The following is a 26,265-nucleotide window of genomic DNA, read 5'->3' as shown; positions in this document are numbered from 1 at the left end:
CATGTGCCTCTTGGCCATCTGTATATCTTCTTTGGGGAAGTATCTGTTTGATCTTCTGCCCATTTTTGATTGGATTGTTTGTTTTTTGTGATATTAAGTCACATGAGCTGTTTGTAAAATTTGGAGACTAATCCCTTGTCGGTCACATCATTTCAATTGTTTTCTCCTGTGTTTTGGATTCTCTTTTCATTTATTTATGATTCCTTAACCGTACAAAAACATTTAGTTTAGTTCTCATTTGTTCATTTTTATTTTTATTTCCATTATTCTTGGAGATAGATCATAAATATATTGCTGCAGTTTTTGTCAAGAGAGTGTTTTGCCAATGTTTTCCTCTAAGAGTTTTATAGTGTGTGGTCTCACATTTAGGTCTTTAATGTATGTTAAGCTTATTTTTGTGTATGGTTTTAAAGAATTTTCTAATTTCATTTTTTTTTTTTTTTACATATAGCTGTCCAGTTTTCCTAGCACCATTTATTGAAGGGACTGTTTTTTCCTCCTTTTTATAGTTTGCCTTCTTTTTCATAGATTAACTGACCATAGATGCATGGGTTTGTTTATTCCATTCCATTTACCTATCTTTCTTTTTGTGCCTGTACCCTACTGTGTGGATAACTGTGCTTTGAAGTGTATAGTCTGAAGTCAGGGAGCAGCATGCTTTCTTTAGCTTCATTTTTCTTTCCCAAGATTGCTTTGGCTATTCAGGGTCTTTTGTATCTCAATACAAATTTTAAGATTTTTTTGTTCTAGTTCTATAAAAAATGCCATTGATAATTTGATACAGATTGTATTGAATCTGTAGATTGCCTTTGGTAGTATAGTCATTTTGACAATATTGATACTTTGAATCCAAGTACATGATCTATATTTCCATCTGTTTGTGTCATTTTTTATTTCTTTCATGAGTGTCTTAATAGTTTATGGAGTACAGGTCTTGGTTTGTTTATTCCTAGGTATTTTATTCTTTTTGATGTGATGGTGAATGGGATTGTTTTCTTAATTTCTCTTTCTGATCTTTCATTTTTAGTGTGTGTATAGCAATGCAGTAGATTTCTGTGTATTAATTTGTAACCTGCAGCTTTACCAAATTAATTGATGAGCTGCAGTAGTTTCCTGGTAGTGTCTTTAGAATTTTCTATGTATAGTATCATGCATCTGCAAACAGTGACAATTTAATTTCTTTTCCAATTTGAATTCCTTTTATTTCATTTTCTTTGATTGCTATAGCTAGGACTTCCAAAACTATGTTGAATAAATGTGGTGAGAGTGGACATCCTAATCTTGTTTCGATCTCAGAGAAAATGCATTTAGCTTTTCACTACTGAGTATGATGTTAACTGTAGGTTTGTTTCTACAAACAGTAGGTTTGTAGGCCTTTATTATGTTGCCCACTTTCTGGAGAGTTTTTATTATAAACGGGTGTTGAATTTTGTCAAAAGCTTTTCTTTTGAAAAGCTTTTTGGATGATCATATGGCTTTTACTCTTCAGTTTGTTGATGTGGTGTAGCACACTGATTTGTGGATTTTGAAAAATCCGTGCATCCCTAGGATAAATCCAATGTGATAATGGTGTATGCACCTTTAATGTATCCTTGAATTCAGATTGCTAGTATTTTGTTCAGGATTTCTGTGACTGTGTTCATCAGTGATATTGGCCTGTAATTTTCTTTTTTTGTGATATCTTTTTCTGGTTTTGACAGCAGGATGATGGTGGCTTGACAGAATTTGTTTGGGAGTTTTCCTTCCTCTGCAGTTTTTGGGAACAGTTTCAGAAGGCTAGGTGTAGCTTTTTTCTCAGTGTTTGATAGAACTCAATTCTGAAGCCATCTGGTCTTGGGCTTTTATTTTTTGGGAGTTTTTAAGTCATAGTTTGAATTTTGATGCTTGTAATTGGTCTGTTCATATTTTCTTTGTCTTCCTGATTCAGTCTTGAAAGATTGTACCTTCCCTGGTGGCTCAGAGGTTAAAGCGTCTGCCTGGAATGCAGGAGACCCAGGGTCGATCCCTGGGTTGGGAAGATCTCCTGGAGAAGGAAATGGCAACCTACTCCAGTACTCTTGCCTGGAGAATTCCATGGACTGAGGAGCATGGTAGGCTACAGTCCATGGAGTTGCAAAGAGTCAGACATGACTGAGCGACTTCACTTTCACTTTCAAGAATTTTTCCAGCTTGTTTTATTGGCATACAGCTATGATCCTTTGTATTTCTGTGATATTAGTTGTAACTTCTTTTTCATTTCTAATATTGATTTGAGTCTTTTATCTCGATAACTCTGGCTAAAGGTTTATTAATTTTGTTTATTTTTCAAAGAACTAGCATTTAGTTTCATTGATCTTTACTGTTGTTTTCTTTGGCTCTATTTCACTTAAATCTACTCTGGTCTGTATGATTTCTTTTTGTCTACTAACTTTAGATTTTGCTTGTTGTTCTTTCTCTAGTCACTTTAGGTATAAGCTTAGGTTGTTTATTTGAGATTTTTGCTTCCAGAGGTAAGATTGTATTGCTATAAACTTCTCTCTTAGAACTGCTTTTGCTGCATCTCAATAGATTTTGGATCATTGTGCTTTCATTTTATTTGTCCTTAGGTATTTGTTTGATATCCTCTTTGATTTTTTCTAAGGGATTTTTGCCCACAGTAATGCATACAATGATCATCTGAATTAAATTCACCCATTCCAGATCGTTTTAGTTCACTGATTCCTGAAGTGTTCAATCTCGCCATCTCCTATTTGAGCACTTCCAATATATCTTGATTCATGAGCCTAACATTTCAGGTTCTATGCAATATTGTTCTTCATAGCATCAGAATTTACTTCATCACCAATCACGTCCACAACTGGGATTTGTTTTTGCTTTGGCTCCATCTCTTCATTTTTTCTGGAGTTATTTCTCCACTCTTCTCCAGTAGCATATTGGACACCTACCAACTTGGGGAGTTCATCTTTCAGTGTCATATCTTTTTGCCTTTTCATGCTATTCCTGGGCAAGAATCCCTTAGAAGAAATGGAGTAGCCCTCATAATCAACAGAAGAGTCTGAAATGCAGTACTTGGGCACAGTCTCAAAAATGCAGAATGATCTCTGTTCATTTCCAAGGCAAACCATTCAATATCACAGTAATAAAGTCTATGCTCCACTTTGAGTCTTCTCTAGTGGCTCAGATGGTAAAAAGTTTGCCTACAAATTGGGAGACCCAGGTTAGATTCATGGGTTGGGAAGATCCTGTGGAGAAGGGAATGGCAAACCACTCTAGTATTCTTGCCTGGAAAATCCTGTGGATGGAGGGACCTGGTGAGCCCTAATCCATGGAGTTGCAGAGTCAAACATGACTGAGCAACTAACACACAATCCAAGTTTATGCCTCAACTGCTAGTGAAGAAGAAGCTGAAGTTGAATGGTTCTATGATGACCTACAAGAACTTCTAGAACTAACACCAAAAAAAGATTTCCTTTTCATTATAGGGACTGGGATGCAAAAGTAGGAAGTCAAGAGATACCTGGAATAACAGGCAAATTTGGCCTTGGAGTATAAAATGAAGCAGGGAAAAGGCTAACAGAGTTTTGCCAAGAGAACGCACTGGTCATAGCAAACACCCTTTTCCAACAACACAAGAGATGACTCTACACATGGATGTCACCAAATCATAAGTACTGAAATCAGATTGATTTTATTCTTTGCAACCAAAGATGCAGAAGCTCTATACAGTCAAAAACAACAAGACTGGGAGCTGACTGTGGCTCATATCATAAAGTCCTTATTGCAAAATTCGGACATAAATGAAGAGAGTAGGGAAACCACTGGACCATTCAGGTATGACCTAAATCAAATCCCTTACGATTATACAGTGGAAGTGACAAATAGATTCAAGGGATTAGATCTGATAGAGTGCCTGAAGAACTATGGATGGAGGTTTGTGACATTGTATAGGAGGCAATGATCAAGACCATCCCCAAGCAAAAGAAATACAAAAAGGCAAAGTGGTTGTCTGAGGAGGCCTTACAAATAGCTGAGAAAAGAAGAGAAGATGAAGGCAAAGGAGAAAAGGAAAGCTATACCCATCTGAATGCAGAGTTTCAGAGACTAGCAAGGAGAGATAAGAAAGCCTTCCTCAGTGATCAGTGCAAAGAAATAGAGGAAAACAATAGAATGGGAAAGACCAGAGATCTCTTCAAGAAAATTAGAGATACCAAGGGAACATTTCATGCAAAGATGGGCACAATAAAGGACAGAAATGGTATGGACCTAACAGAAGCAGAAGATATTAAGAAAAAATGGCAAGAATACACAGAAGAACTGTACCAAAAAGATCTTCACGACCCAGATAACCATGGTGGTGTGATCACTCACCTAGAGCCAGACATCCTGAAGTGCAAAGTCAAGTGGGCCTTAAAGCATCACTATGAACAAAGCTAGTGGAGGTGATGGAATTCCAGCTGAGCTATTTCAAGTCCTAAAAGATGATTCTGTAAAAGTGCTGCACCCAATATGCCAGCAAATTTGGAAAAGTCAGCAGTGGCCGCAGGACTGGAAAAGGTCAGTTTTCATTCCAATTCCAAAGAAAGGCAATGCCAAAGAATGTTCAAATGACTGCACAATTGCATTCATCTCACATGCTAGCAAAGTAATGCTCAAAATTCTCCAAGTGAATCTTCAGCAGTATGTGAACTGTGAAATTCCAGATGTTGAAGCTGGATTTAGAAAAGGCAGAGGAACCAGAGATCAGATTGCCACCATCCAGGGGATTATAGAAAAAGAAGAAAGTTCCAGAGAAACATCTGCTTTATTGACTATGCCAAAACCTTTGACTTTGTGGATCTCATCAAAGTGTGGAAAATTCCTCAAGAGATGGGAATACTAGACCACCTTTCCTGCCTCCTGAGAAGTCTGTTGCAGGTCAAGAAGCAAAAGTTAAAACCAGGCATGGAACAATATATTGTTTCCAAATTGGGAAAGGAGTATGTCAAGGGTGTGTATTATTACCCTGCTTATTTAGCCTATATGCAGAGTATATCATGTGAAATGTCCGGCTGGATGAAGCATAAGCCAGAGTCAAGATTGCCGGGAGAAATATCAATAACCACAGATATGCAGATGCCACCACCCTTATGGCAGAAAATGAAGAGGAACTGAGGAGCTTCTTGATGAAAGTGAAAGAGGAGAGTGAAAAAGCTGGCTTAAAACTCAGTACTCAAAATCTAAGATAATGGTGTCTGGTCCCATTACTTCGTGACAAATAGATGGGTAAACAATGGAAACGGTGAGAGACTTTATTTTTTTGGGCTCCAAAATCACTGTACCAGATTTTGACTGCAGCCATGAAATTCAAAGATGCTTGCTCCATTTAAGAAAAGCTATGACCTACCAGACAACATATTAAAAAGCAGAGACATTACTTTTCTGACAAAGGTCCATCTAGTCAAAGCTATGGTTTTTCCAGTAGTCACGTATGGATGTGACAGTTGGACCATAAAGATAGCTGAACACCGAAGAATTGATGCTTTTGAACTGTGGTGTTAGAGAAGACTCTTGAGAGTCCCTTGGACTGCAAGGAGATCCAACCAGTCAATCCTAAAGGAAATCAATCCTGAATATTCATTGGAAAGACTGATGCTGAAGCTGAAGCTTCAATACTTTGGCCATCCAATGCGAAGAGCTGACTCAATGGTAAAGGCCCTGATGCTGGGAAAGATTGAAGGCGGGAGGAGAAGGGGACAACAGAGGATGAGATGACTGGAGGGCATCACTGATTCGATTTATTCGAGTTTGAGCAAGGTTCAGGAGTTGGTGATGGACAGGGCAGTTGGTATGCTGCAGTCCATGGGGTTGCAAAGAGTGGGACATGACTGAGTGACTGAACTGAACTTAATTTCTTCAGTGTTATATTGACTGTTTAATAGCATATTTAGTCTACATGCTTGTTTTTTTTAGTTTTTTTTCTCATAGTTTATTTCTGGTCTCATAGTGTTTTGGTTGGAAAAGATGCTTGATATGATTTTAGTGTTTTAAAATTTACTGGTGCTCTCTTTGTGGCCCAGCATGTGTTCAATGCAAAGAATATTCCATTTTCACATGAGAAGAATGTGTATTCTTCTGCTTTTGGATGGAATGGTCTGTAGATAGCAATTAAGTCCACCTGGTCTAGTGTGTCATTTAGAACTGCTGTTGCCAGTGTTCTTTTCCCTTTCAGTGAGTCCAAGCCTCCCCAGTAGGCCCTTCAATACTAGCAGTTAAGTCTGTCCAGTCTCTTTATGAAGTTACTGCCTTTTGACCGTGGGTTCTGGTTTGCACAGACTTTGTATGCGCGCTTTAAGAGTGGAGTCTCCGTTTCACTTAGTCCTGTGAAAAACCTGTGATCAAACCCTACTGGCCTTCATAGTTAAATTCTCTGGGGACTCTTCCTTCTGTTGCTGGACCCCCAGGTTTGGAAGCCTGGTGTGGGGCTCCGAATTTTCACTTCAGTAGTTAAATTGTTTTCCCCTTTTTGAGTCATCCACCTTGTGGGTATGAAACTTGAGTTTATTGTGATTGTGCCCCTCCTACCATCTCACTGAGAACTCCTTTTTGTCTTTGGATATTGGGTATCCTTTTTTGGTGGATTTGAGCATTTTTTTGTTGGTGGTTGTTCAGTGGTGATTTTGATGTTTTCAAAAGGAGGTGATGAGCTCTTGTCCAACTACTCTGCCATCTTGAGCTAATCCTGCATCAGTTTCTTTTGCTGTAGTATTTATGTTTCAAAATTATAGCTTGATCCAGTATTATATGTAGAAATTATATTTGACTACCTTTTTAGTTTTTGTTGTTCAGTTGCTCAGTCATGGCCTACTCTCTGTGACCCCATGGACTGCAGCACGCTGGGTTTCCCTGTCCTTCACTGCTTACAGTTTACAAAAGAAACCATTACAGTTTATAGAATTGCAAATAAAATTTATTGTGCTTTTCAAAATACTGTGTTGATCATTTGGGGGTAGTTTATTTTTCTGGGGGAGAGAGTTAAGAGTTGTCTTTGGAATTTGGAAGACTGTTCATGGTTTGAGTTTTTGGCCTCAGTCCTGTCCCCATGCCTGCCTTAATTTTAAGCAATGAAAAAGAAGTATTATGAATGTTAGTTGTTAGATGTTTATAAAGCTAGAGTAAGAGCAAGAGTAATTTGAATAGAAGGTGTGTAGTGTTGAGTAAATGAAGTGGTCAGAACAGTCAGTGTTACATGGGTTTAAGTTTATGAATTCAAGGAAGCTGCTTTGGGACTTGCTTTGTGTGAATTCCAGCACCCTGGACATACCAAATCCATAAATGCTTAAATCTCTTATATAAAATGGTATAATATCTGAGTTGGTACTTATATGATATAATTCAGAAAGCAAAAAAATTCAGGATAATCTTCAGTTAGTTAGGATAACTTTAGGTAGAACCTTCTGGAACGTATTTTTGTATAGTACATATATTTGATAACTGAAATACTATGCATGTTTGATAATACTTGAAATGCATTTCATAATAATACTTTGTTGACTTTAAAAAGGTAGCACTTCCTTTTCTGTGATAACATGTTAGTCGCTAAGTCATGTCTGACTCTTTGCAACCCCATGGACTCTGCCAGGCTCCTCTGTCCTTGGAATTTTCTAGGCAAGAAGGCTGGAGTAGGTAGCCATTTCCTTCTCCAAAGGATCTTCCCGTCCCAGGGCTTGCACCCAGGTCTCCTGCATTGCAGGCAGATTCTTTACCATCTAAGCCAACCAGGGAGGCCCCTCCTTTCCGTAGGGTAATAGATTTATTGGAGATTTAAAATTAAAGGTCTTGATTTTTTTTCAAAAAAGAAATAAACTGAAAGTAATTGATTGCCTTATGAATGATTACATACCACAATTGTCTGCTGAGGAGAAATATTTTGGCTTCTTTTAAGAGAGCAGTGATCAGTACTCTACTGTTTCAAATTATTGTCCCTTTTCAGTTACTAAATATATGTATTAAAACTTACATTTAAAAAAGAAAACCAGTGTCTAAATTAGTTGTAATTTCTAAAATGACAGTGAATTTAAAAAGCATTTAAGACACTAATTTTCAAAATTTTATTAAGACTTTTCTTTATCATAGTCAAATGCAATTATAGCAAAAGCAAAATATGGTTTGATTGCTTTACTTTGGTTACTAATACTACCTTTTAATATATTTCCTTTATCTCATATTTTTTGTACAATGAACATTTGCTTTGTGAATGCAGTTTAAGATGGGATGTGTCTTTATATTTATCCATGTTGGTGTGCTTATTTAACAGTAGAGTTTAAAAAAACTAGCTCTGAGAGTAGTATAGCAATTTTGATGATTTTCTTTGAGCTCTTCTGAAGAGGATCCTTTCTGTACTTTTTGGCCAAAAATGTCTCTTTTGTTTTTTAGACCTCAGTAGTGGAAGTAGAGATTGTGACCATCTTGAAGTGGGGAGTAGAAACAAGGATGATACAAATTCTGTTTCAAGAATGGAACCCACTCTGATTTCCAGGAAGAGAAAGAAAAGGCTTAGAAGTAATTTACCTGATACTTATAATCCTGCTTCTCTGTATAAGTCAGCAGAACAGACAGTAAGTAGAGGTATTTAGATGTCATATGAAATAATTTGTCCTATGATAAAAATGAATTGACTGTGACCAAATAATGTTCTTCTAGCTTTCTGATTTTATCATCAGACTTTTTTCTTTGCCTATTTTTTGATTCTGTTTTTTTTTTTTTTAATACTTTAAATGCAACTTAAAATATTTTTCTTGCAGTAATAGTTATGGGAACAAATTTCAAATACAGTCATCACTGAGTATCCTACAGTATGTTAGTTCCAGGACCTTGGATATACCAAATCCATAGACGTTTAAATTAAATCTCTTATATTAAATGGTTTAATATTTGCATATAATCTGCATCTTCCTGTACATTTTAAATCATCTCTAGACTGCTTGCAACTAATACATTGTAAATGTTACATAAATGGATGTGAAAAATAAATGCTATGTAAATAGTGGCCTGTGCATGATAAATTAAAGTTTTGCCTTTTGTAAATCCCTAGAATTATGTTTCTGGAAATATTTTCCATTTGCAGTTGGTGGAACCCACAGTTGGTGGAACCGGCACATATAGAGTGCTAACTATATTATGAACAAGTAAAAAAGTTTAAACTATTTCTCCTCTGATACCAGCCTTTATATTTAGTGGTTTGTTATATGTCCTACAGATGTATTTCTTCTCTCTGTCTTATTTTAACCACATAACAGTCATACTATCTAGCCAATTGCTTTTCACTTGGTCTGTGAAATTATTACCAGACTATTTTATCAGTAGTAGTTTACTTCCAGTTGCTATAGACTTCTCTTTTTCCAGAGTTTAGGAAATCTGTTGCAGAAATTATAATACTTAATGCATACGTTACTTAGTTTCAAAAACTTAGTGTATAGTTAACAATAAAAGTGTAAGGAGATAGCTTTTTGTTTTTTGGAGATAGCTTTTTGAGTCCTTTGATTCACAAGGCATTTCAGGACTTTGCAGTGCCTTTGAGTTATAATTATAAACATGATTTAGATTTATATGGTAAAGGAGATGTGTGGCTTTAGCAATATGTGAACCATGAACTTCCAGATGTTCAAGCTGGTTTTAGAAAAGGGAGAGGAACCAGAGATCAAATTGCCAACATCTGCTGGATCATGGAAAAAGCAAGAGAGTTCCAGAAAAACATCTATTGCTGCTTTATTGACTATGCCAAAGCCTTTGACTGTGTGGATCATAATAAACTGTGGAAAATTCTGAAAGAGATGGGAATACCAGACCACCTGACCTGCCTCTTGAGAAACCTATATGTAGGTCAGGAAGCAACAGTTAGAACTGGACTTGGAACAACAGACTGGTTCCAAATAGGAAAATGAGTACGTCAAGGCTGTATATTGTCACCCTGCTTATTTAACTTACATGCAGAGTACATCATGAGAAACGCTGGACTGGAAGAAGCACAAGCTGAAATCAAGATTGCCTTGAGAAATATCAATAACCTCACATATGCAGATGACACCACCCTTATGGCAGAAAGTGAAGAGGAACTAAAGAGCCTCTTGATGAAAGTGAAAGAGGAGAGTGAAAAAGTTGGCTTAAAGCTCAACATTCAGAAAGCGAAGATCATGGCATCCGGTCCCATCACTTCATGGGAAATAGGTGGGGAAACAGTGGAAACAGTGTCAGACCTTATTTTTGGGGGCTCCAAAATCACTGCAGATGGTGAGTGCAGCCATGAAATTAAAAGACGCTTACACCTTGAAACAAAGTTATGACCAACCTAGATAGCGTATTCAAAAAGAAGAGACATTACTTTGCCAACAAAGGTCTGTCTAGTCAAGGCTATGGTTTTTCCAGTGGTCATGTGTGGATGTGAGAGTTGGACTGTGAAGAAAGCTGAGCGCCGAAGAATTGATGCTTTTGAACTGTGGTGTTGGAGAAGACTCTTGAGAGTCCCTTGGACTGTAAGGAGATCCAACCAGTCCATCCTAAAGGAAATCAGTCCTGGGTGTTCATTGGAAGGACTGATCCTGAAGCTGAAACTCCAGTACTTTGGCCACCTCATGCGAAGAGTTGACTCATTGGAAAAGACCCTGATGCTGGGAGGGATTGCAGGCAGGAGGAGAAGGGGATGACAGAGGATGAGATGGCTGGATGGCATCACCGACTCAATGGACATGTGTTTGAGTAGACTCCAGGAGTTGGTGATGGACAGGGAGGCCTGATGTGTTGCAGTCCATAGGGTCACAAAGAGTTGGACATGACTGAGCGACTGAACTGAGAGATATGAAGGCAGTGATTGATTTTCTTAATTTTTCATATTGTTATCCTAAGTTTTTATTTTTTTTGCTCTTGTAACTAAAGTCACATAATGTCAAATGGCCTCTTTTGCAAAGTAAAGCTGTAAAAAATTTTTCTCTTATTTAAAGTTGACTTAGATTGTGGGACCCTTCTGAACCACTTGTAAATATGGGTGTTTCCCCTTCCCATCCTTTTAAAAACTATTTAGGCATCTGATTGGATAGACCAAGCTTTATATCTGTATATTAATACTTGAGAGACTTTTGCAAGTAATATAGTGTAATTGTGTACTTTTCTATTCCTATAATTATAGAAATGATATAGTATTTTTACTTTTATAGGAATTTAAACTTAAAAAAGATTCTTCATGTTAGCTAAATTTGAAAAATGCTGATTTTCATATGCATTTATTTATGTTCAGAAAGAGCAAGAAAATGACCCAGCAGTATTCACTGAGTTGGAAAAGTCAAGTGAAAACTATCATGAGGATCCAAAACTGTTTGAAGAAGTTACATATGAATCCATAGAAAGTGATTTTGCTCAACTACCCTCAGATTGTGGTCAGGAGTTGGCTTTGAGTGCTTCTCCTCAAATGACCTCTGGATGTTCAGCCATGGAAACTTTTGAGAGCTCTATTTCCTCTGATACTGTGGGGAATTCTACTCTGGTTGTGAAGGATGAGAATGAATTGAACACAATAGAAAAACCTGTTTTAAGTGAACACAGTGAAGGGAACCTATCATTTATCTCTGCTGAACCAAGTAAGTAACATGAGGATAATAAAAGCTATTAATTGTCTCTACTCTGCTTAGTTGTTTTATTTCTTCTGTCAAAGAAATTTTGCTGAGGCACTGTGTTATTTATTACATCCGTGTATATTACCTTCAGGAAATATATTCAGGAATATATTACCTTCAGGAAAAAAAAGACTTGGAGTTTTGGGATGTCATTAATTTTGTAGTATTGATTTAGGTAAGGAATGGAGTACTTGGAAGCAGAAGTAATTTTTTTTTATTAGTGTACTCATCAGTATCTCATCAGTTTTTTGGGTTTTTTTTGGCACAAATCTGTAAGGACCATTATTGTCATTTTGATTGATTGAACTGAAGTACAGAGAGTTTAAGTGCTATTTATTTATTGTCATTAATTTTGATTTTAATTTTCAAGTATTTGATACAGTCACATGGTACAAAAAAGGTTCTAAAGGATATCTAGTGACTAGTCTCCCACATTTTTCCCTTGCCATTCATTTCTTCCTCCTAGAAGAAACTAATGTAACAGGACTTAAAGTACAATTTAGAATGATGGCTGCTGCTGCTGCTAAATCGCTTCAGTCGTGTCCGACTCTGTGCGACCCCATAGACGGCAGCCTACCAGGCTCCCCCGTCCCTGGGATTCTCCAGGCAAGAATACTAGAGTGGGTTGCCATTTCCTTCTCCAATGCATGAAAGTGAAAAGTGAAAGTGAAGTCGTTCAGTCATGTCTGACTCTTAGCGACCCCATGGACTGCACCCTACCAGGCTCCTCCGTCCATGGGATTTTCCAGGCAAGAGTGCTGGAGTGGGGTGCCATTGCCTTCTCCGAGAATGATGGCAATAATATATTATTAGAACTAGAATCTGTTCCTAAGTTATCCTAATGGCTTTATCTATTTTAAAATACCTTCTTCCTCCAGAGAGTAAGGTTGCAGATAACTGCCAAATAATAGCACTGATGTGAAAACATTGTATGCAAGTAGCATTGGAGAAGGAAATGGCAACCCACTCCAGTGTTCTTGCCTGGAGAATCCCAGGGACAGCAGAGCCTGGTGGGCTACCATCTATGGGGTCGCACAGAGTCGGACACGACTGAAGCGACTTAACAGCAGCAGTAGCAGCATAAATCAGATAATGAATGATGGGCTCCTATCGAAACTGAATAAAGTTAGATTATTCAGTTCAGTGGAATTATTAAAGATACATTGCATGAGTTAGAAAATTCTCTTTTTATATGTGATTATTGTGACACATTAAAAAAAATACATTTTTCCATTTTAGTTGTTGTTTCTAGTGATGAAGAAGGACCCACTGAACATAAAAGTTCAGAAATTCTTAAATTACAGCCTAAGCAGGATGATGCCATTTCTCATGAAAGTGAGAGTACTTCTGAACCAGTAGTGTCAGAACTACCATTGATTACTTGTGAGTCTGTACAGGTAATTTATTTCTGTCTTCTCACAGATTAACAGTGAAATATACACTATTGGCTAATGACTATTTTTTTGTTTCATCAAGCAGAATATTATGTAAAAATAACATATTTCTTAGTTTGAATTCTAAGATAACTTTTGTATTAGTTTGAGGGAAGCATATAATTGTCTTTATTTTGAAGTGAAAGGCTTAATATCATTTTTCTTTTGGTCAGTTTTATTTTTTTAGTCTAAATATTCTGACTCAAATATTCTCTTTTTGGTTTCTCATTGGACATTTAAGTACTTTATCAAAATATTTTCTAGAATGAAATGGTTTCTGGTATTTGTGTAGTTTTGTAGTACAAGGGCTACTTGGAATTATTCCTTTTCCTCACATGCTATTAAAAAAGCGTGATATAGAGGAAAGAACCTGACATCTTGAGCTATACAGAGCTGTGTTCAGATCTTGGATCTGCCATTTGGACAAGTCCCTTAACTTCTTTAAGCCTGTTTACTTATATACTAAATGAGAGTGATAACACCTATTTCACAAGATTATTTTGAGTATTAAATGAAACAACATATGAAAGCATTTAGAAAAGTGTCACAAACCTATCAGTTTGATAAGTCCTTTGTCTCTTCCTTCTTACAGAAGTGGAAGTGTGTGTTGGTTTAATGTCAGCCAGTGGTGTTTTTGACATACGTCTTAGAAGAGTATAGCTCTAAAGTAAGGTTCAAGTTATTTATTGTCAGTATTCATTCATATTATCAGCTTCTGATTTTCCTGTTTTAAAGAAATGATTGTCAGTCACTACCAGTGCAGAATTATGGTTAACTTATGTTAATTGTTTTTGAATAATGCAAAGACTGTTACTCTGTAGAGTGTGATGAAGAATTTAGTCAGTTCAATGAAAACAGTCTGATAGGTTGATTATTATTTCATGGGTGTTTCTGTTGCATTTGTTACTTCATACAGAAATCACCTCAGTAGTTGTGTTGTGAATTTTTGTTAAAATGTAGCAATTGTTGCCCATCTGGGCCAGCAGCCTACCTGATAGTGTAGCTATAAAAGTGTTGATAATGCGTTCAAAATTCTAAATGAACTGCAGTTCCCTTGGCAGCATGTAAATTAACAGTGCAGTATGAAATGATCATGTTAAAGGAAAATTATATCCCTTGTAGAGCTGACAACATATGATCACAGCCAAGCAGTAAATAACATAGAGATCTACCAAGATCTGTTAGGCAGAATATACCTCTGCACCCTTCCTTGTTTCCAGTTTTAAATGAAGTTGTTAGAAGTATGAATTGACCATTTTTAAAAGGCAGTTAGTCTTTACCAGTTGTGAGACCCAATAAGGAATTTTTTATAACTCCTCTTCTCAATTTATCACTTAAAACACACAGTTATTTGACTAATTAGAACCATCTGTAGTTGATTAGATTCCCCCTTTTTTGCTTAAGGGATAAGAAGAGTACAGTAAACAATAAAAGATGAGAATGATAAAAAATTCTGTTAAGCAGATAAATGGCATTGTGAGCTGGATTAAAAATAATGAGTAGAGCGCATGTTTGAGGTGAAGATTAATCAGCGTTTTCTAGAGGTAGGAGAGTGAATACCCATGCATAATTACTCTGCTGCTAAGTCGCTTCAGTTGTGTCCGACTCTGTGCGACCCGATAGACGGCAGCCTACCAGGCTCCCCTGTCCCTGGGATTCTCCAGGCAAGAATACTGGAGTGGGTTGCCATTTCCTTCTCCAATGCAAGAAAGTGAAAAGTGAAAGTGAAGTCGCTCAGTCGTATCCGACTCTTTGCAGCCCCAGACTGCAGCCTACCAGGCTCCTCCGTCCATGGGATTTTCCAGGCAAGAGTACTGGAGTGGGGTGCCATTGCCTTCTCCAATAATTGCTCTACTCGTGGTTTATTTGGTCATTAGCAATATCAAGGTTAAAGAGGCATAATGTGCAACAGCTATGCAAATATGGAATTGAAAAAGTCATCTGAAAGCATTGTAGAACTCAGAAGAGATCATGGAAAATTGCTGCTGTTGATACTGCCTGGTCGTCTATTATAACTTAAAAGCAGAGTTGTGAATTTTTTGAGGAGAAGTGGAATGATTTTTGAGACATAGTGCACATAGTAAATCATATAGATTTGATATATCAGTGCTTCTTAGGCAGTTATATCCCTTCTTGTGCACTAAGAATGCAATAGCTAACAGCATCATCTTGGTTTATAGAAACAATTTTATATGCTTGAAATATCCCTTGACCTGCAGATAGAAAGCTGATTTGTCTTAGTTTTGCTTCTTAGTAGCAGTGTTATTTTAAGCAAGTCACTTAACCAGTCCAAACATCTATTAGCTCTACTTATGAAATGCATAAATAAAAAAATAACTTGCCCTATGGGGTTGTTCTGGTGACTAGAAGAGATATTTAAAAACGCATGTTAAACTAAACATTATATAAATCTTAATTTATTTTTGCTGAGTTAAAAATAAATAAAGCCCATTAGGGAATACTGAATTTAAAATCATGAATTTGATACAGAGAAGGATGTATTTCTGTATTGTAGGCCCTATGGAATTAATTTAGAATTCAACTAGAGTAATTTTATCAAAGTAAATCATACTTTTTAAGGGAAAAATCTAGATAACTATTTCTTGACAGTAAGAACAGTGTAAAATCCTTCACAAACTCATTAATGATAATTTAAAGACGTATATGACTTAAAAAATCATTGTCAACATTTATATAATACTTAGCATTACATGCATTTTATAATTTTTTTGTTGTTAGACTTCATCTGAATTATGTTCATATAATCCTGTCATGGAAAACATTTCCTGTCTTATACCTAAGAATGAGATGGATCTACAACTGGATTTTATATTTACTTCTGTTTATATTGGTAAAATAAAAGGAGCTTCTAAAGGTTGTGTTACAGTAAGTATATATATTTTTTCTTTAGTTTTGCTTTTGGGCAAGGTCAATTTTCAGATTGCCTCTTTAGTGCAAATGAAAATGGAATTGATATTAGTTTATATAGGACATTTTGAATATGTTATTATATCTGTTTTGAAACATATCTTTAAATAGGAAATTTTGAAACTGTAGAGGAATGCCCTAAAATCATGTCTCTAATCTGACTACTCTAATGAAGATTATGTATGAAAAGAATCATGTGCAACACTGATATTCTTTGGGTTCTAACACTTATTTGATGGTAAAGTAAATATTTCTTTGGAGTATAATTGATAGCAAAAAGAGTGAATCTTATTTTATTAATTTAAATTATTATAAACTGAGTTTAAATTATTGTAAATTTGGAAAACTTAGCAGTGGCCACAGGACTAGAAAAGGTCAGTTTTCATTCCAATCCCAAAGAAGGGCAATGCCAAAGATTGTTCAAATTACTGTACAATTGCTTTAATTTTACATACTAGCAAAGCAATGCTCAAAATCCTCCAAGCTAGGCTTCAATACTGTGTGAACTGAGAACTTCTAGATGTTCAAGCTGGATTTAGAAAAGGCAGAGGAGCCAGAGATCAAATTGCCAACATCTGTTGGATCATAGAAAAAGCAAAAGAATTCCAGAGAAACATCTACTTCTGCTTTATTGACAATGCTAAAGCCTTTGACTATGTGGATCACAACAAACTGTGAAAAATTCTTAAGGAGATGGAAATACCAGACCACCTGACCTGCCTCCTGAGAAATCTGTATGTAGGTCAAGAAGCAACAGTTAGAACCGGACATGGAACAACAGATTAGTTCCAAATAGGGAAAGGAGTATGTCAAGGCTGTATATTCTCACCCTGCTCATTTAACTTATATGCAGAGTGCTGTGCTTGGTTGCTCAGTTGTGTCTGACTCTTTGCGACCCCATGGACTGCAGCCCTCCAGGCTCTCCAGCAAAATACTGGCTGGATGAAGCAAGAATCTTCTGGATTCATGCTGCCAAAATCAAAATTGGAATCAAGATTGCTGTGAGAAATATCAATAACCTCAGATATGCAGATGGTACCACCCTTATGGCAGAAAGTGAAGAGGAATTAAAGAGCCTCTTGATGAAGGTGAAAGAGGATAGTGAAAAAGCTGGTTTAAAATTCAGCATTTAAAAAACTAAGATCATGGCATCTGGTCCCATCACTTCATGGTAAATAGATGGGGAAACAATGGAAACAGTGAGAGACTATTTTATTGGCCTCCCAAATCACTGCAGATGGTGATTGCAGCCATGAAATAGAAAGATGCTTGCTCCTTGGAAGAAAAGCTATGACAAACCTAGACAGCATATTAAAAAACAGATATTGCTTTGTCAACAAAGGTCCACATAGTCAAAACTATGGTTTTTCCAGTAGTCACGTGTGGATTTGAGTGCTGAAGGCTGAGTGCTGAAGAATCGATGCTTGTGAACTGTGGTATTGGAGAAGACTCTTGAGAGTCCCTTGGACTGCAAGGAGATCAAACTGGTTAATTCTAAAGGAAATCAATCCTGAATATGCATTGAAAGGATTGGTGCTGAAGCTGAAGCTTCAGTACTTTGGTCCCCTGATGTAAAGAACTGACTCATTAGAAAAGACCCTAATGCTGGGAAAGATTGAAGACAGGAGGAGAAGGGGATGACAGAGGAAGAGATCGTTGGATGGCATCACCAACTCAATGGACATGAGTTTGAGTAAGCTCTGGGAGATGGTGAAGAAGAGGGAAGCGTGGCACTCTGCAGTCTATGGGGTCGCAAAGAGTCTTAGACGACCAAGTGTCTGAACAACAGAGCTCTCCAAATTCCTAAACTTGTTACTTTAAGGATATCCAGGAATAGTTCCTCTTATTTTTCCACTTTCTTTTCAATATTAATGCCTCACATTTTATATATGAAAGCCATGCTGGATTTTGCTCAGTTCTCTATATTTTCTCACTACTTTTTTCTGCCTGTTAAAATATTTTAAGGCTTATCTGAAATACCTCCTCTTCCCGAAAACCTTTCCTGATTTCTTCTTCCTAGCCAGAATTAACTTCTCCTTTTACTGTGTACTTACAGCGCTTTGTTTGTACATCTGTTGTAAGATTGATTCTTTGTGTTTTTGTTTGTATTCTTGCCTAGATCTCTCTATTAGACTTTAAGCATCTTGTGATGAGGAACCATATTTTACTCCCTCTTATACTTTACATAAATGGCTCACACTTAAATAGGCACTTATAAACATTAGTTGAATTGACTATATCAAATTATAATTCAAGTATTTTCCTAGAAGATTTAGCAATATTTCACTGTCTTATAGATAGGGTAGGGAATATAAAAATGTTAAGACATGATCTCTCCTTTCCTCTGGCTGGAGCAGTCAGGGAAGACATCACAGAGAGGACAGTATATGATTTAAGACGTGAAGTATATGTTTACTTGGTGACCATGTACCATGCACTCTATTATCCCAACAGAGTAACCGTGTACAAATTCTGGGAAGTACCCATAGTGGTAGCTTATGATATAGTTAAAATTGCTTTGATTGAAAACATCACAGCAATTCTGTTTAAAATGTATCTTCTCTGATCACTAATTTTCAGATATTAATGCTTTTGATATGCCTAGGTTGATTTTTAAAATTACTTTAAGGAATTTTGTTCACTTTTTCTTAATTTTTCCCCTTACTTTTAGCTTTTTCATTTAAAACCCAGGTTTGACCAGTTTTTTCTGTAGAGTTCTTTGTAATGGCCAAAAATTAGGTAACCTAAATATGTTATAGTAACTGATTAGCTAAGGGAGAAAAATTTAACATAAATATTCCTCAGTGGGTTTTCATTAATTAGTGTACTAATTATGCTGTTATACACTCAGGTAGACTTGTTATGGGCAAAACCCAAAACCAAACAAAAAACTACAAATGAATAAAGTGAAAGTCACTCAGTCGTGTCTGACTCTTTGCCACCCCATGGACTGTTCAATCCATGACGTTGTATAGGCCAGAATACTGTAGTGGGCAGCCTTTCCTTTCTTCAGGGAATCTTTCCAATCCAGGGATCAAACCCAGGTCTCTTGCCTTGCAGGTAGATTCTTTACCAGCTGAGCCACCAGGGAAATCCACAAATGAATAAAGGAACAATTTGAAGAATACCTATAATCTTGCTTATCCAGAGACAATTAGTATTAACTCTACATCATTCTGTATTCTCCATATTAACTGTATATCTTTAAAACCAAAGGATGTAGCATTATATATTGTTGTTTAATTGACTCTTTTGTGACCCCATGGACTGTAGCCTGCCAGACTTCTCTGGCCACGGGATTTCGCAGGGAAGAATACTGGAGTGCGTTGCTATTTCCTTCTCCAGGGGATCTTCCTGACTCAGGGACTGAACTTGCATCTCCTGCACTGGCAGGCAGATTCTTTACCACTGAGCCACCAGAGCAGTCCATTCTGCATACTGTTTTCTAACTTACCATAATCACATTAAATTAATTCACCTACCTATTTTGGAATGATTGGATTGTTCTGAATTCCTGACTGTTGGACATTGCAGTTGTCCCCAGTATTTTGCTATTACAAGTAATATAGGACTGCAGATATTCAATAAATGTCATAAAGCAGGTCTTAAACATTTGTCTCATGTCTATTGGAATGCAGACTTTAATTAAAAACAAAAAATCTTAAATGTCTGATTATAGGAATGTGGTTTAGTAAATTAAAGTAAATATATGCAGGTAAAATATATGTGTGTGAAGAAAGGTTGAGAGGAATTCTTCAAAAATTAAAACAGTTATGTTACTATGGAGGGATTTTAAGAAGTTTTAAGGTTGAAAAATATAATGAATAACATAACTATGTGCAGCACACACTTTTAATCTAGGAAATGATTCTGCTCCTCCTTCACAGTGGAATCTCTGCCTGTTACTTGAAATATCTCTGCAAGGAAGATTTTTTTCTTATCCCTTATCTATTCATTCATTAAATAGACAAGGGAAATTTATTTATATCAGTAGAGATTCATGGATATTTGTTTTAAGCCTCAGGTCATAATTCAATACTCTTTATTTTGCTGCTCAAACGTTTCCAACTTTGGTCATTGGGAGCTTTTAATTGTCTCCTGCATCCTTTTGACGTACTTCCATCATTATGTGTGTGTGTATTTGCATAAAGTTTAAATATAAAGTTTTAAAATTTAAATTACTTAAAATTAAATTTAAAAATCTAAAAAAAAAAAAAAATGAATAACATAAAACAGGAAAAAGGTAAAAGTCTTAAAAATTTCAAGCTTTTCAAAAAACTTAATATATATTCTTGTTCAGACAGAGTTTATCATATTCTATATAACTTATAAGGTAAAGAACGTCTTATTTTTTGGGAGGGGATAGTATATTAGAGAATTAAACTTAGTCATTTTCCAGATCTTTAATGAGTATCTGCTGTGTATTGTTATGGATGCTGGAGATATTGTTCTCTGTCATGACAGTTACAGTTGAGCTGCACTAGAGAAATACCTGTAGTGGGAAACTCTTATATAAGTTAGAGCCATTATTTTAGAGTGGTACATTTAAGTTATTATTGCCTTTTTTTTTTTTAATGTTGAGAATGCTGCAGTAGAGAATGCTGCACATTTAATTTTTTAGATCTTAACTTTGTTAATAATAGGAAAAATGTTTATTAAGTATATATTAAAAAAACTGTACTGGCTGTTGTTAGAAGTTACAAAAAATCTCTTATGTTCAGCTTTATTTTTAAGTTTAAATAGATATGGTATGATTTCAGAGAACTTGGGATTACCTTATTGCCACAAGAACATCTTTCTGATTTCTTAACTAGGGATTCAGTTTTTTGCTGCATTCAGGGCTTTGGCTTTGGGAAGGTTGCATGTTGGCTTAGTCATTGAAAAAGGCAAAATGAGTATGTAATTCTTGCCAAGTTGAAAGTTTTGATAGGACAAGGTTGCTTATGGTGGGAGAATGAAACAATAATGTAGAAAGCAGCAGCCAGATATATAGATGTACTACTTCTAATTCATAATTTCATAGTAATGACTGTAAAATCTTAATAGCAAACACTTCTTATATTCATTTTCTATAGCTCATTATTTACAATTGCTAAGATATATTTTATGAGATTAATGACCCAGTGAAACATGTCAGAATTTAGCAAGGGGTGTATACACGAAATATACAGCAGTTACATGAAAGTGACATAGTAATAAGATGTATTTGACTAAATCAGATTAGATAACATACTGAATCAGATGCTAGAGTCTAATGATAATAGCTCCTCTTGATTAAGGTTCTGACCTAGAGCTGAGAGGTTCAGTAAGTTGCCTAAGTTTACCTACTTATTGTTTATAAAAAGTAGTAGGGATAAGAGAGGCAACATTTGAACCCCATTTGTCCTTTTGCTCAAATTTTGCTTTAGTGGCTAACTTACACAATGAAATGTGAGTTTTATATTTGGGAAACTACAGCATGAAAAAAATTTTTAATTAGAAAAAAAAAGAGGCATAGTAAACCTGTGGTTTCACCAAACATTGTTTGCTACTTATTTGGAACTTTGTTGGTAGTTAATTTAGGTACCCCTGTACCAACACCATTTTAAATTTTGTTTTCTGCTCACAGGCTATATCCCTGATTTGGTCAACAGTTTCATAAATGTATTGATCAAAAGGGAAACCTAACCAAGTAACAAATCAATAGGCATGAATTAATTTGACAGACTTGAAGGGACCTCTATTTTAGATGGTACACGTAAGATTTAGGTGCTCCATAACTCTTGAAAGTTTATTATAAAATCAACAATTAAGGAGATCAGATATATACAAAAGATACCTAGAGAAAATTTAGTGTCTTGGCACAGATGTAGTGGAATGAGCGGGAACCTTGCTGAATCTCAGTCAGAAGGAAATGTATAACATGAAACAAAGAAAAATGAATCCTGGGAATGTCAACAGAGATAAGAATCAAATTCTGCTTTGTAGTTAATTAACCAAAATCATTGATACTCTGAGGTCTCTTGGCAGTTCTTTTGGACTTTATCTTATTTCTTCCTTAAATATTCTGAAAACATTTTGAAAATATATTACGTATAGTCTTACTGGTTTTATAAATGAGCATATTGAAAATTAAATTCCTTGCACAGGGTTCTTAAACTTCTGTAAGACAAAGTATTTACAATGAAATATCTTCTTAGTTTAAGAGGAAAAGATTTATGACTTTTAGTACATAGACTTTGATTACTTACTTGTGGTTTAAAGAAGAACAATTTTTTGAAAAATTTGAATAGTAACACATTTTGAGTGGTAACTCCTGTTTTGCTTTTTTGTTTTTTCTTTAGTTCACAACAAAGTATATTAAGATCCCATTTCAAGGTAAGCTATCATTGTCTTATGACCTCTTTTCACTGTAATTTTGAGTATAAAACTGGTCAGCAAAAATTCTGAAGTATTTCTGCACCTAGTTTTTCATACTTTTTCCACTATAGAATTTGCGTAAATGTAAGATTAATAATGTGTTTCAACCTAACACTATTTTAGTAGCTTCCAAAGGAGTTAAAATATTTTGTAACACTTAAAATGGTATATTATTTCAATGACTTAAAGTAAAATTAAGGGATAAGAAAAATAGTTTTTATAGTGAGAGTTTTGATATATAAAAATGGGTGAAAATAGAAACTGTAAGTAAAGAATGAAGAAAATTTTTAGTGTTGCACACAACCATGTAAATGGCTTTGCATAGGGATTAAGAAAGAGCATTTATACCATTTGTTACCTAATGAATTAGATAAAGTACCTGTGGATTAGAAAAAGTGGATAAAGTACACTTTTATCTAATGGATTAGATAAAGTACAAAGTGGATTAGAAAATGTACCTGTAATTTGTGGAGACTGAGGTTTCTCATTCTCTTCCCAAATAAAAACCTTTCAGAATAAACAACACTAAGAGAACTAATAATAAGCAACAGAGAACAGTCTCTTTAGAGAATAAATTATGAAAAGAATGAGCAAGAAAAATATATACAGATAGCACTTCAGAAATGAACTGGGGAAGAAGAAACCTTCCCCAGACTGAAGATGAGATTGAAGTAACTTTAGTTGGACTCTTCCCATATACCATGTACAGAATCTACAACTATGTATTATTAGAATAAATTTAATGATTAGGAAGCTACTATAAGTAGTAAGAATGTATAAGGCATATGTAATATATTAGAATATGTATATATGTGTGTGTGTGTGTGTATATACACACCCTGATATTTTTAATTAGGAAATTTTAATAAGTTATTATGGAACAATATAACATTAGCTATTTAGAAGAAACAAAGACCTGTGATTCAAAAGAAAATTTCATAAAAGATAGTGCTATAATCTGTAGATAAAGATCTATGCAACAGAGCTACCTCTCAAATTCTTTTTTTAAAATAAAGGTATAAATGACATGCAACATATTAATTTCAGATGTACAGCATGGGAGAAAATATTTGAAAATCATATATTTGATAAACAGTTCATATCCAAAATATATAAAGAATGCATACAGTTCAACATCAATGGAACAAACAATTAAAACATGGGCAGAGGACCTGAACAGACATTTTTCCAAAGAAGACATACAGATACATGAAAAGATACTCAACATCACTGATTGTCAGTGAAATGCAAATCCAGACCACAGCAAGATACCACCTCATGCAGCCAGAATGGCCATCATCAAAATGACAGCAAATAACAAGTGTTGGAAAGTGTTAGTTGCTCAGTCATGTTTGATTCTTTTTTTGCATCCCCATGGACTGTAGCTTGCCAAGCTCCTCTGTCCATGAGATTCTCTAGGCAAGAATACTGGAGTGGGTTGCCATTCCCTTCTCCAGGGGATCTTCCTGACCCAGGGATCAGACCTGGGTATCCTGCATTGCAAGCAGATTCTTTACCGTTTGAGCCACTAGGGAAGCCAAGTGTTGGAAAGGATGCAGAAAAAAGGGAAACCCTCTTGCACTGTTGGCATACATTCAGAATGTAAATTGATGCAGCCACAATGGAAAATAGTATGGAGGTTGGTCAGAAAATTAAAAATAGAACTGTGTGACCCAAAAATTTCACTTCAGGATATTTACTCTAAGAAAACAAACCACTGTTTTGAAAAAGTACATGCACCCCCAGTATTCACTGCAGCATTCGTTATTCACAGTAGCCAAGCAAACATATGTGGAAGCAACCTAAGTGTCTATTGATAGATGAATGGATAAAGAAGATGCGAGATATATGGAATATTACTCAACCATTGTAAAATGAAATCTTGCCATTTGTGACAACATGGGTGGATCTAGTGGGTACTATGCTTAGCAAAATGAGGCAGACAAAAACAAATACTGTATGATCACACTTGTATGTGGAATCTAAAAATAAAAGAGAAGCAGACTCATATATAAACAGAACAAGCAGCTAGTTGCCAGAGAGGAGGGTGATGGGGAGCTGGACAAAATTAAGTGAATAAGGCAAAATAAATTTATTTAAAATAAATAAGCCCCAGAAATATAATCTCCAATATAAGGAATATGGTAAGTAATATTATAATAACTTTATAGGGAGACAGATGGTTATTAAACTTATTATGGTCATCATTTCATAATGTATGCAAAAATCAAATCATTATGTTGTAACCTGAAACTAATATTATATGTCAACTATATTTCAATTAAAAAAAAAAAAAGACATACAAAAAAAAAAAGGAGCCAGTAAGTAGTAAAAGAAGAGGGGAGGTAGGTTAGAATAAGACATGACAGGATAGAAAGAGAGCAAGTCAGGAAGGCATGCATATGGACAGGCACAGAAGAGAAATAGAAATCCAGAAAGAGAACAAGGAAAAAACCTGAAGAAATGAAATAATGGAAGAAAAGAATAGCGGAAGGAAGGAGGAAATAGGAAAGAAATAAAGAAAAAATGAATAGAATAGCTATCTTGGAAAACATTAAGATGACAAGTTAATGAGTATTTGAATGCTCATTGTAAAATCCTTTTCAAACTTTAACGTTCATCTGGATTACCTGTTTATTTTTTTATTTTTCTCTAAGTGCTGATTTTGATTCTGTATATCCAGTGTGGGGCCTGAATTCTGTATTTCCAATTGCTTCCGGGCTGATGGCAATGTTGCAAGCTGAGAATGTTGCATTTTGAGTAGCACTGTGCCAGGAAAAAACAGGGGGAGGAGTAGTAAGAGATTTATTTCAGATAGGTAACAGTCTTGGGATTGTACTTAACTGATATTTATATTCCTAGTTCAGCTACTTGTTTTCTCACAGTTGAACCAGATGACCTCAGGACTTCTTTACACCAGTTTTGTATGTGTCTTTGAGTTACAAAATAAGGTCCTTCCAGGAGATTCTTTTCACTAAATGAAAGGGAAAAGTGTTAATTCAGAGTGATTACCTCAAAATTTTGAGCAGTAAAACCTCGGAAAATTTTAAGAGATTTCATCCTAGAAATTCCCTGGTTGCTTCGTGGTTAGGATTCTGGGCTTTTACTGCCATTCAGTTCAGTTCAGTCCAGTCGTTCAGTCATGTTCGACTCTTTGTGACCCCATGGACTGCAGCATGCCCGGCTTCCCTGTTCATCACCAACTCCCGAAGCTTGCTCACTTATGTCCATTGAGTCAGTGATGCCATCCAACTATCTCTTCCTCTGTCGTCCCCTTCTCCTTCTGCCTTCAATCTTTCCTGGCATTAGGGTCTTTTCCAGTGAGTCAGTTCTTTGCATCAGGTGGCCAAATGATTGGAGCTTCAGCTTCAGCCCTTCCAATGAATATTCAGGGCTGATTTCCTTTAGGATTGACTGGTTTGATCTCCTTGTAGTCCAAGGGATTCTCAAGAGTCTTCTCTAACACCATGGTTCTTTGGCGCTCAGCTTTCTTCATGGGTCCAACTCTCACATCCATACATGACTCCTGGAAAAACCATGGTTTTGACTAAACGGACCTTTGTTGGCAAAGTAATGTCTCTGCTTTTTAATATGCTGTCTAGGTTGGTTATAGCTTTTCTTCCAAGGAGCAGGCGTCTTTTAATTTCTTAATTTAAAATTTTAATTAAAAATAATTTAATTTTACTGCCATAGTCCAGGTTTAATCCTTGGTGGGGGAATTGAGATCCTGCAAACTGCGGTGCCTCCAAAAAAAACATTATCCTAGATCCTTCAGAAGCTCATATTACTCTTGAGAATCTTTGGATAAATGTTTTAGAAGGGAAATAGGTGTTAAGTGGCTTATGATAGCATTTGGAATCTTGGTTGATAGTATTGACCAAAAT

At 35.8% G+C, this 26,265-nt stretch overlaps 1 protein-coding gene and 1 non-coding gene across 15 annotated transcripts in view; both read left to right on the top strand.

The window, feature by feature from the left end:
- SENP7 (SUMO specific peptidase 7) overlaps nucleotides 1–26,265 on the top strand; it is a 185,669-nt gene that overhangs the window by 127,221 nt on the left and 32,183 nt on the right. For all 14 annotated transcript variants that reach the window (XM_070368720.1, XM_070368745.1, XM_070368746.1 and 11 more), the window contains 5 exons: nucleotides 8,392–8,573; nucleotides 11,246–11,585; nucleotides 12,861–13,018; nucleotides 15,794–15,940; nucleotides 22,306–22,339. In XM_070368720.1, coding sequence (XP_070224821.1) covers nucleotides 8,392–8,573; nucleotides 11,246–11,585; nucleotides 12,861–13,018; nucleotides 15,794–15,940; nucleotides 22,306–22,339 — 861 coding nt within the window. The remainder of the gene's footprint in view (nucleotides 1–8,391; nucleotides 8,574–11,245; nucleotides 11,586–12,860; nucleotides 13,019–15,793; nucleotides 15,941–22,305; nucleotides 22,340–26,265) is intronic.
- Nucleotides 1,946–2,017, top strand: TRNAS-GGA (transfer RNA serine (anticodon GGA)). Its single transcript has one exon. It is a non-coding gene; the product is annotated as a tRNA-Ser (tRNA).

Source organism: Bos mutus, chromosome 1, assembly GCF_027580195.1.
Source record: "Bos mutus isolate GX-2022 chromosome 1, NWIPB_WYAK_1.1, whole genome shotgun sequence".
NCBI lineage: Eukaryota > Metazoa > Chordata > Mammalia > Artiodactyla > Bovidae > Bos > Bos mutus.
The sequence above is the reverse complement of the archived record's forward strand: the minus strand, read 5'-3'. Positions and strand labels throughout refer to the sequence as shown.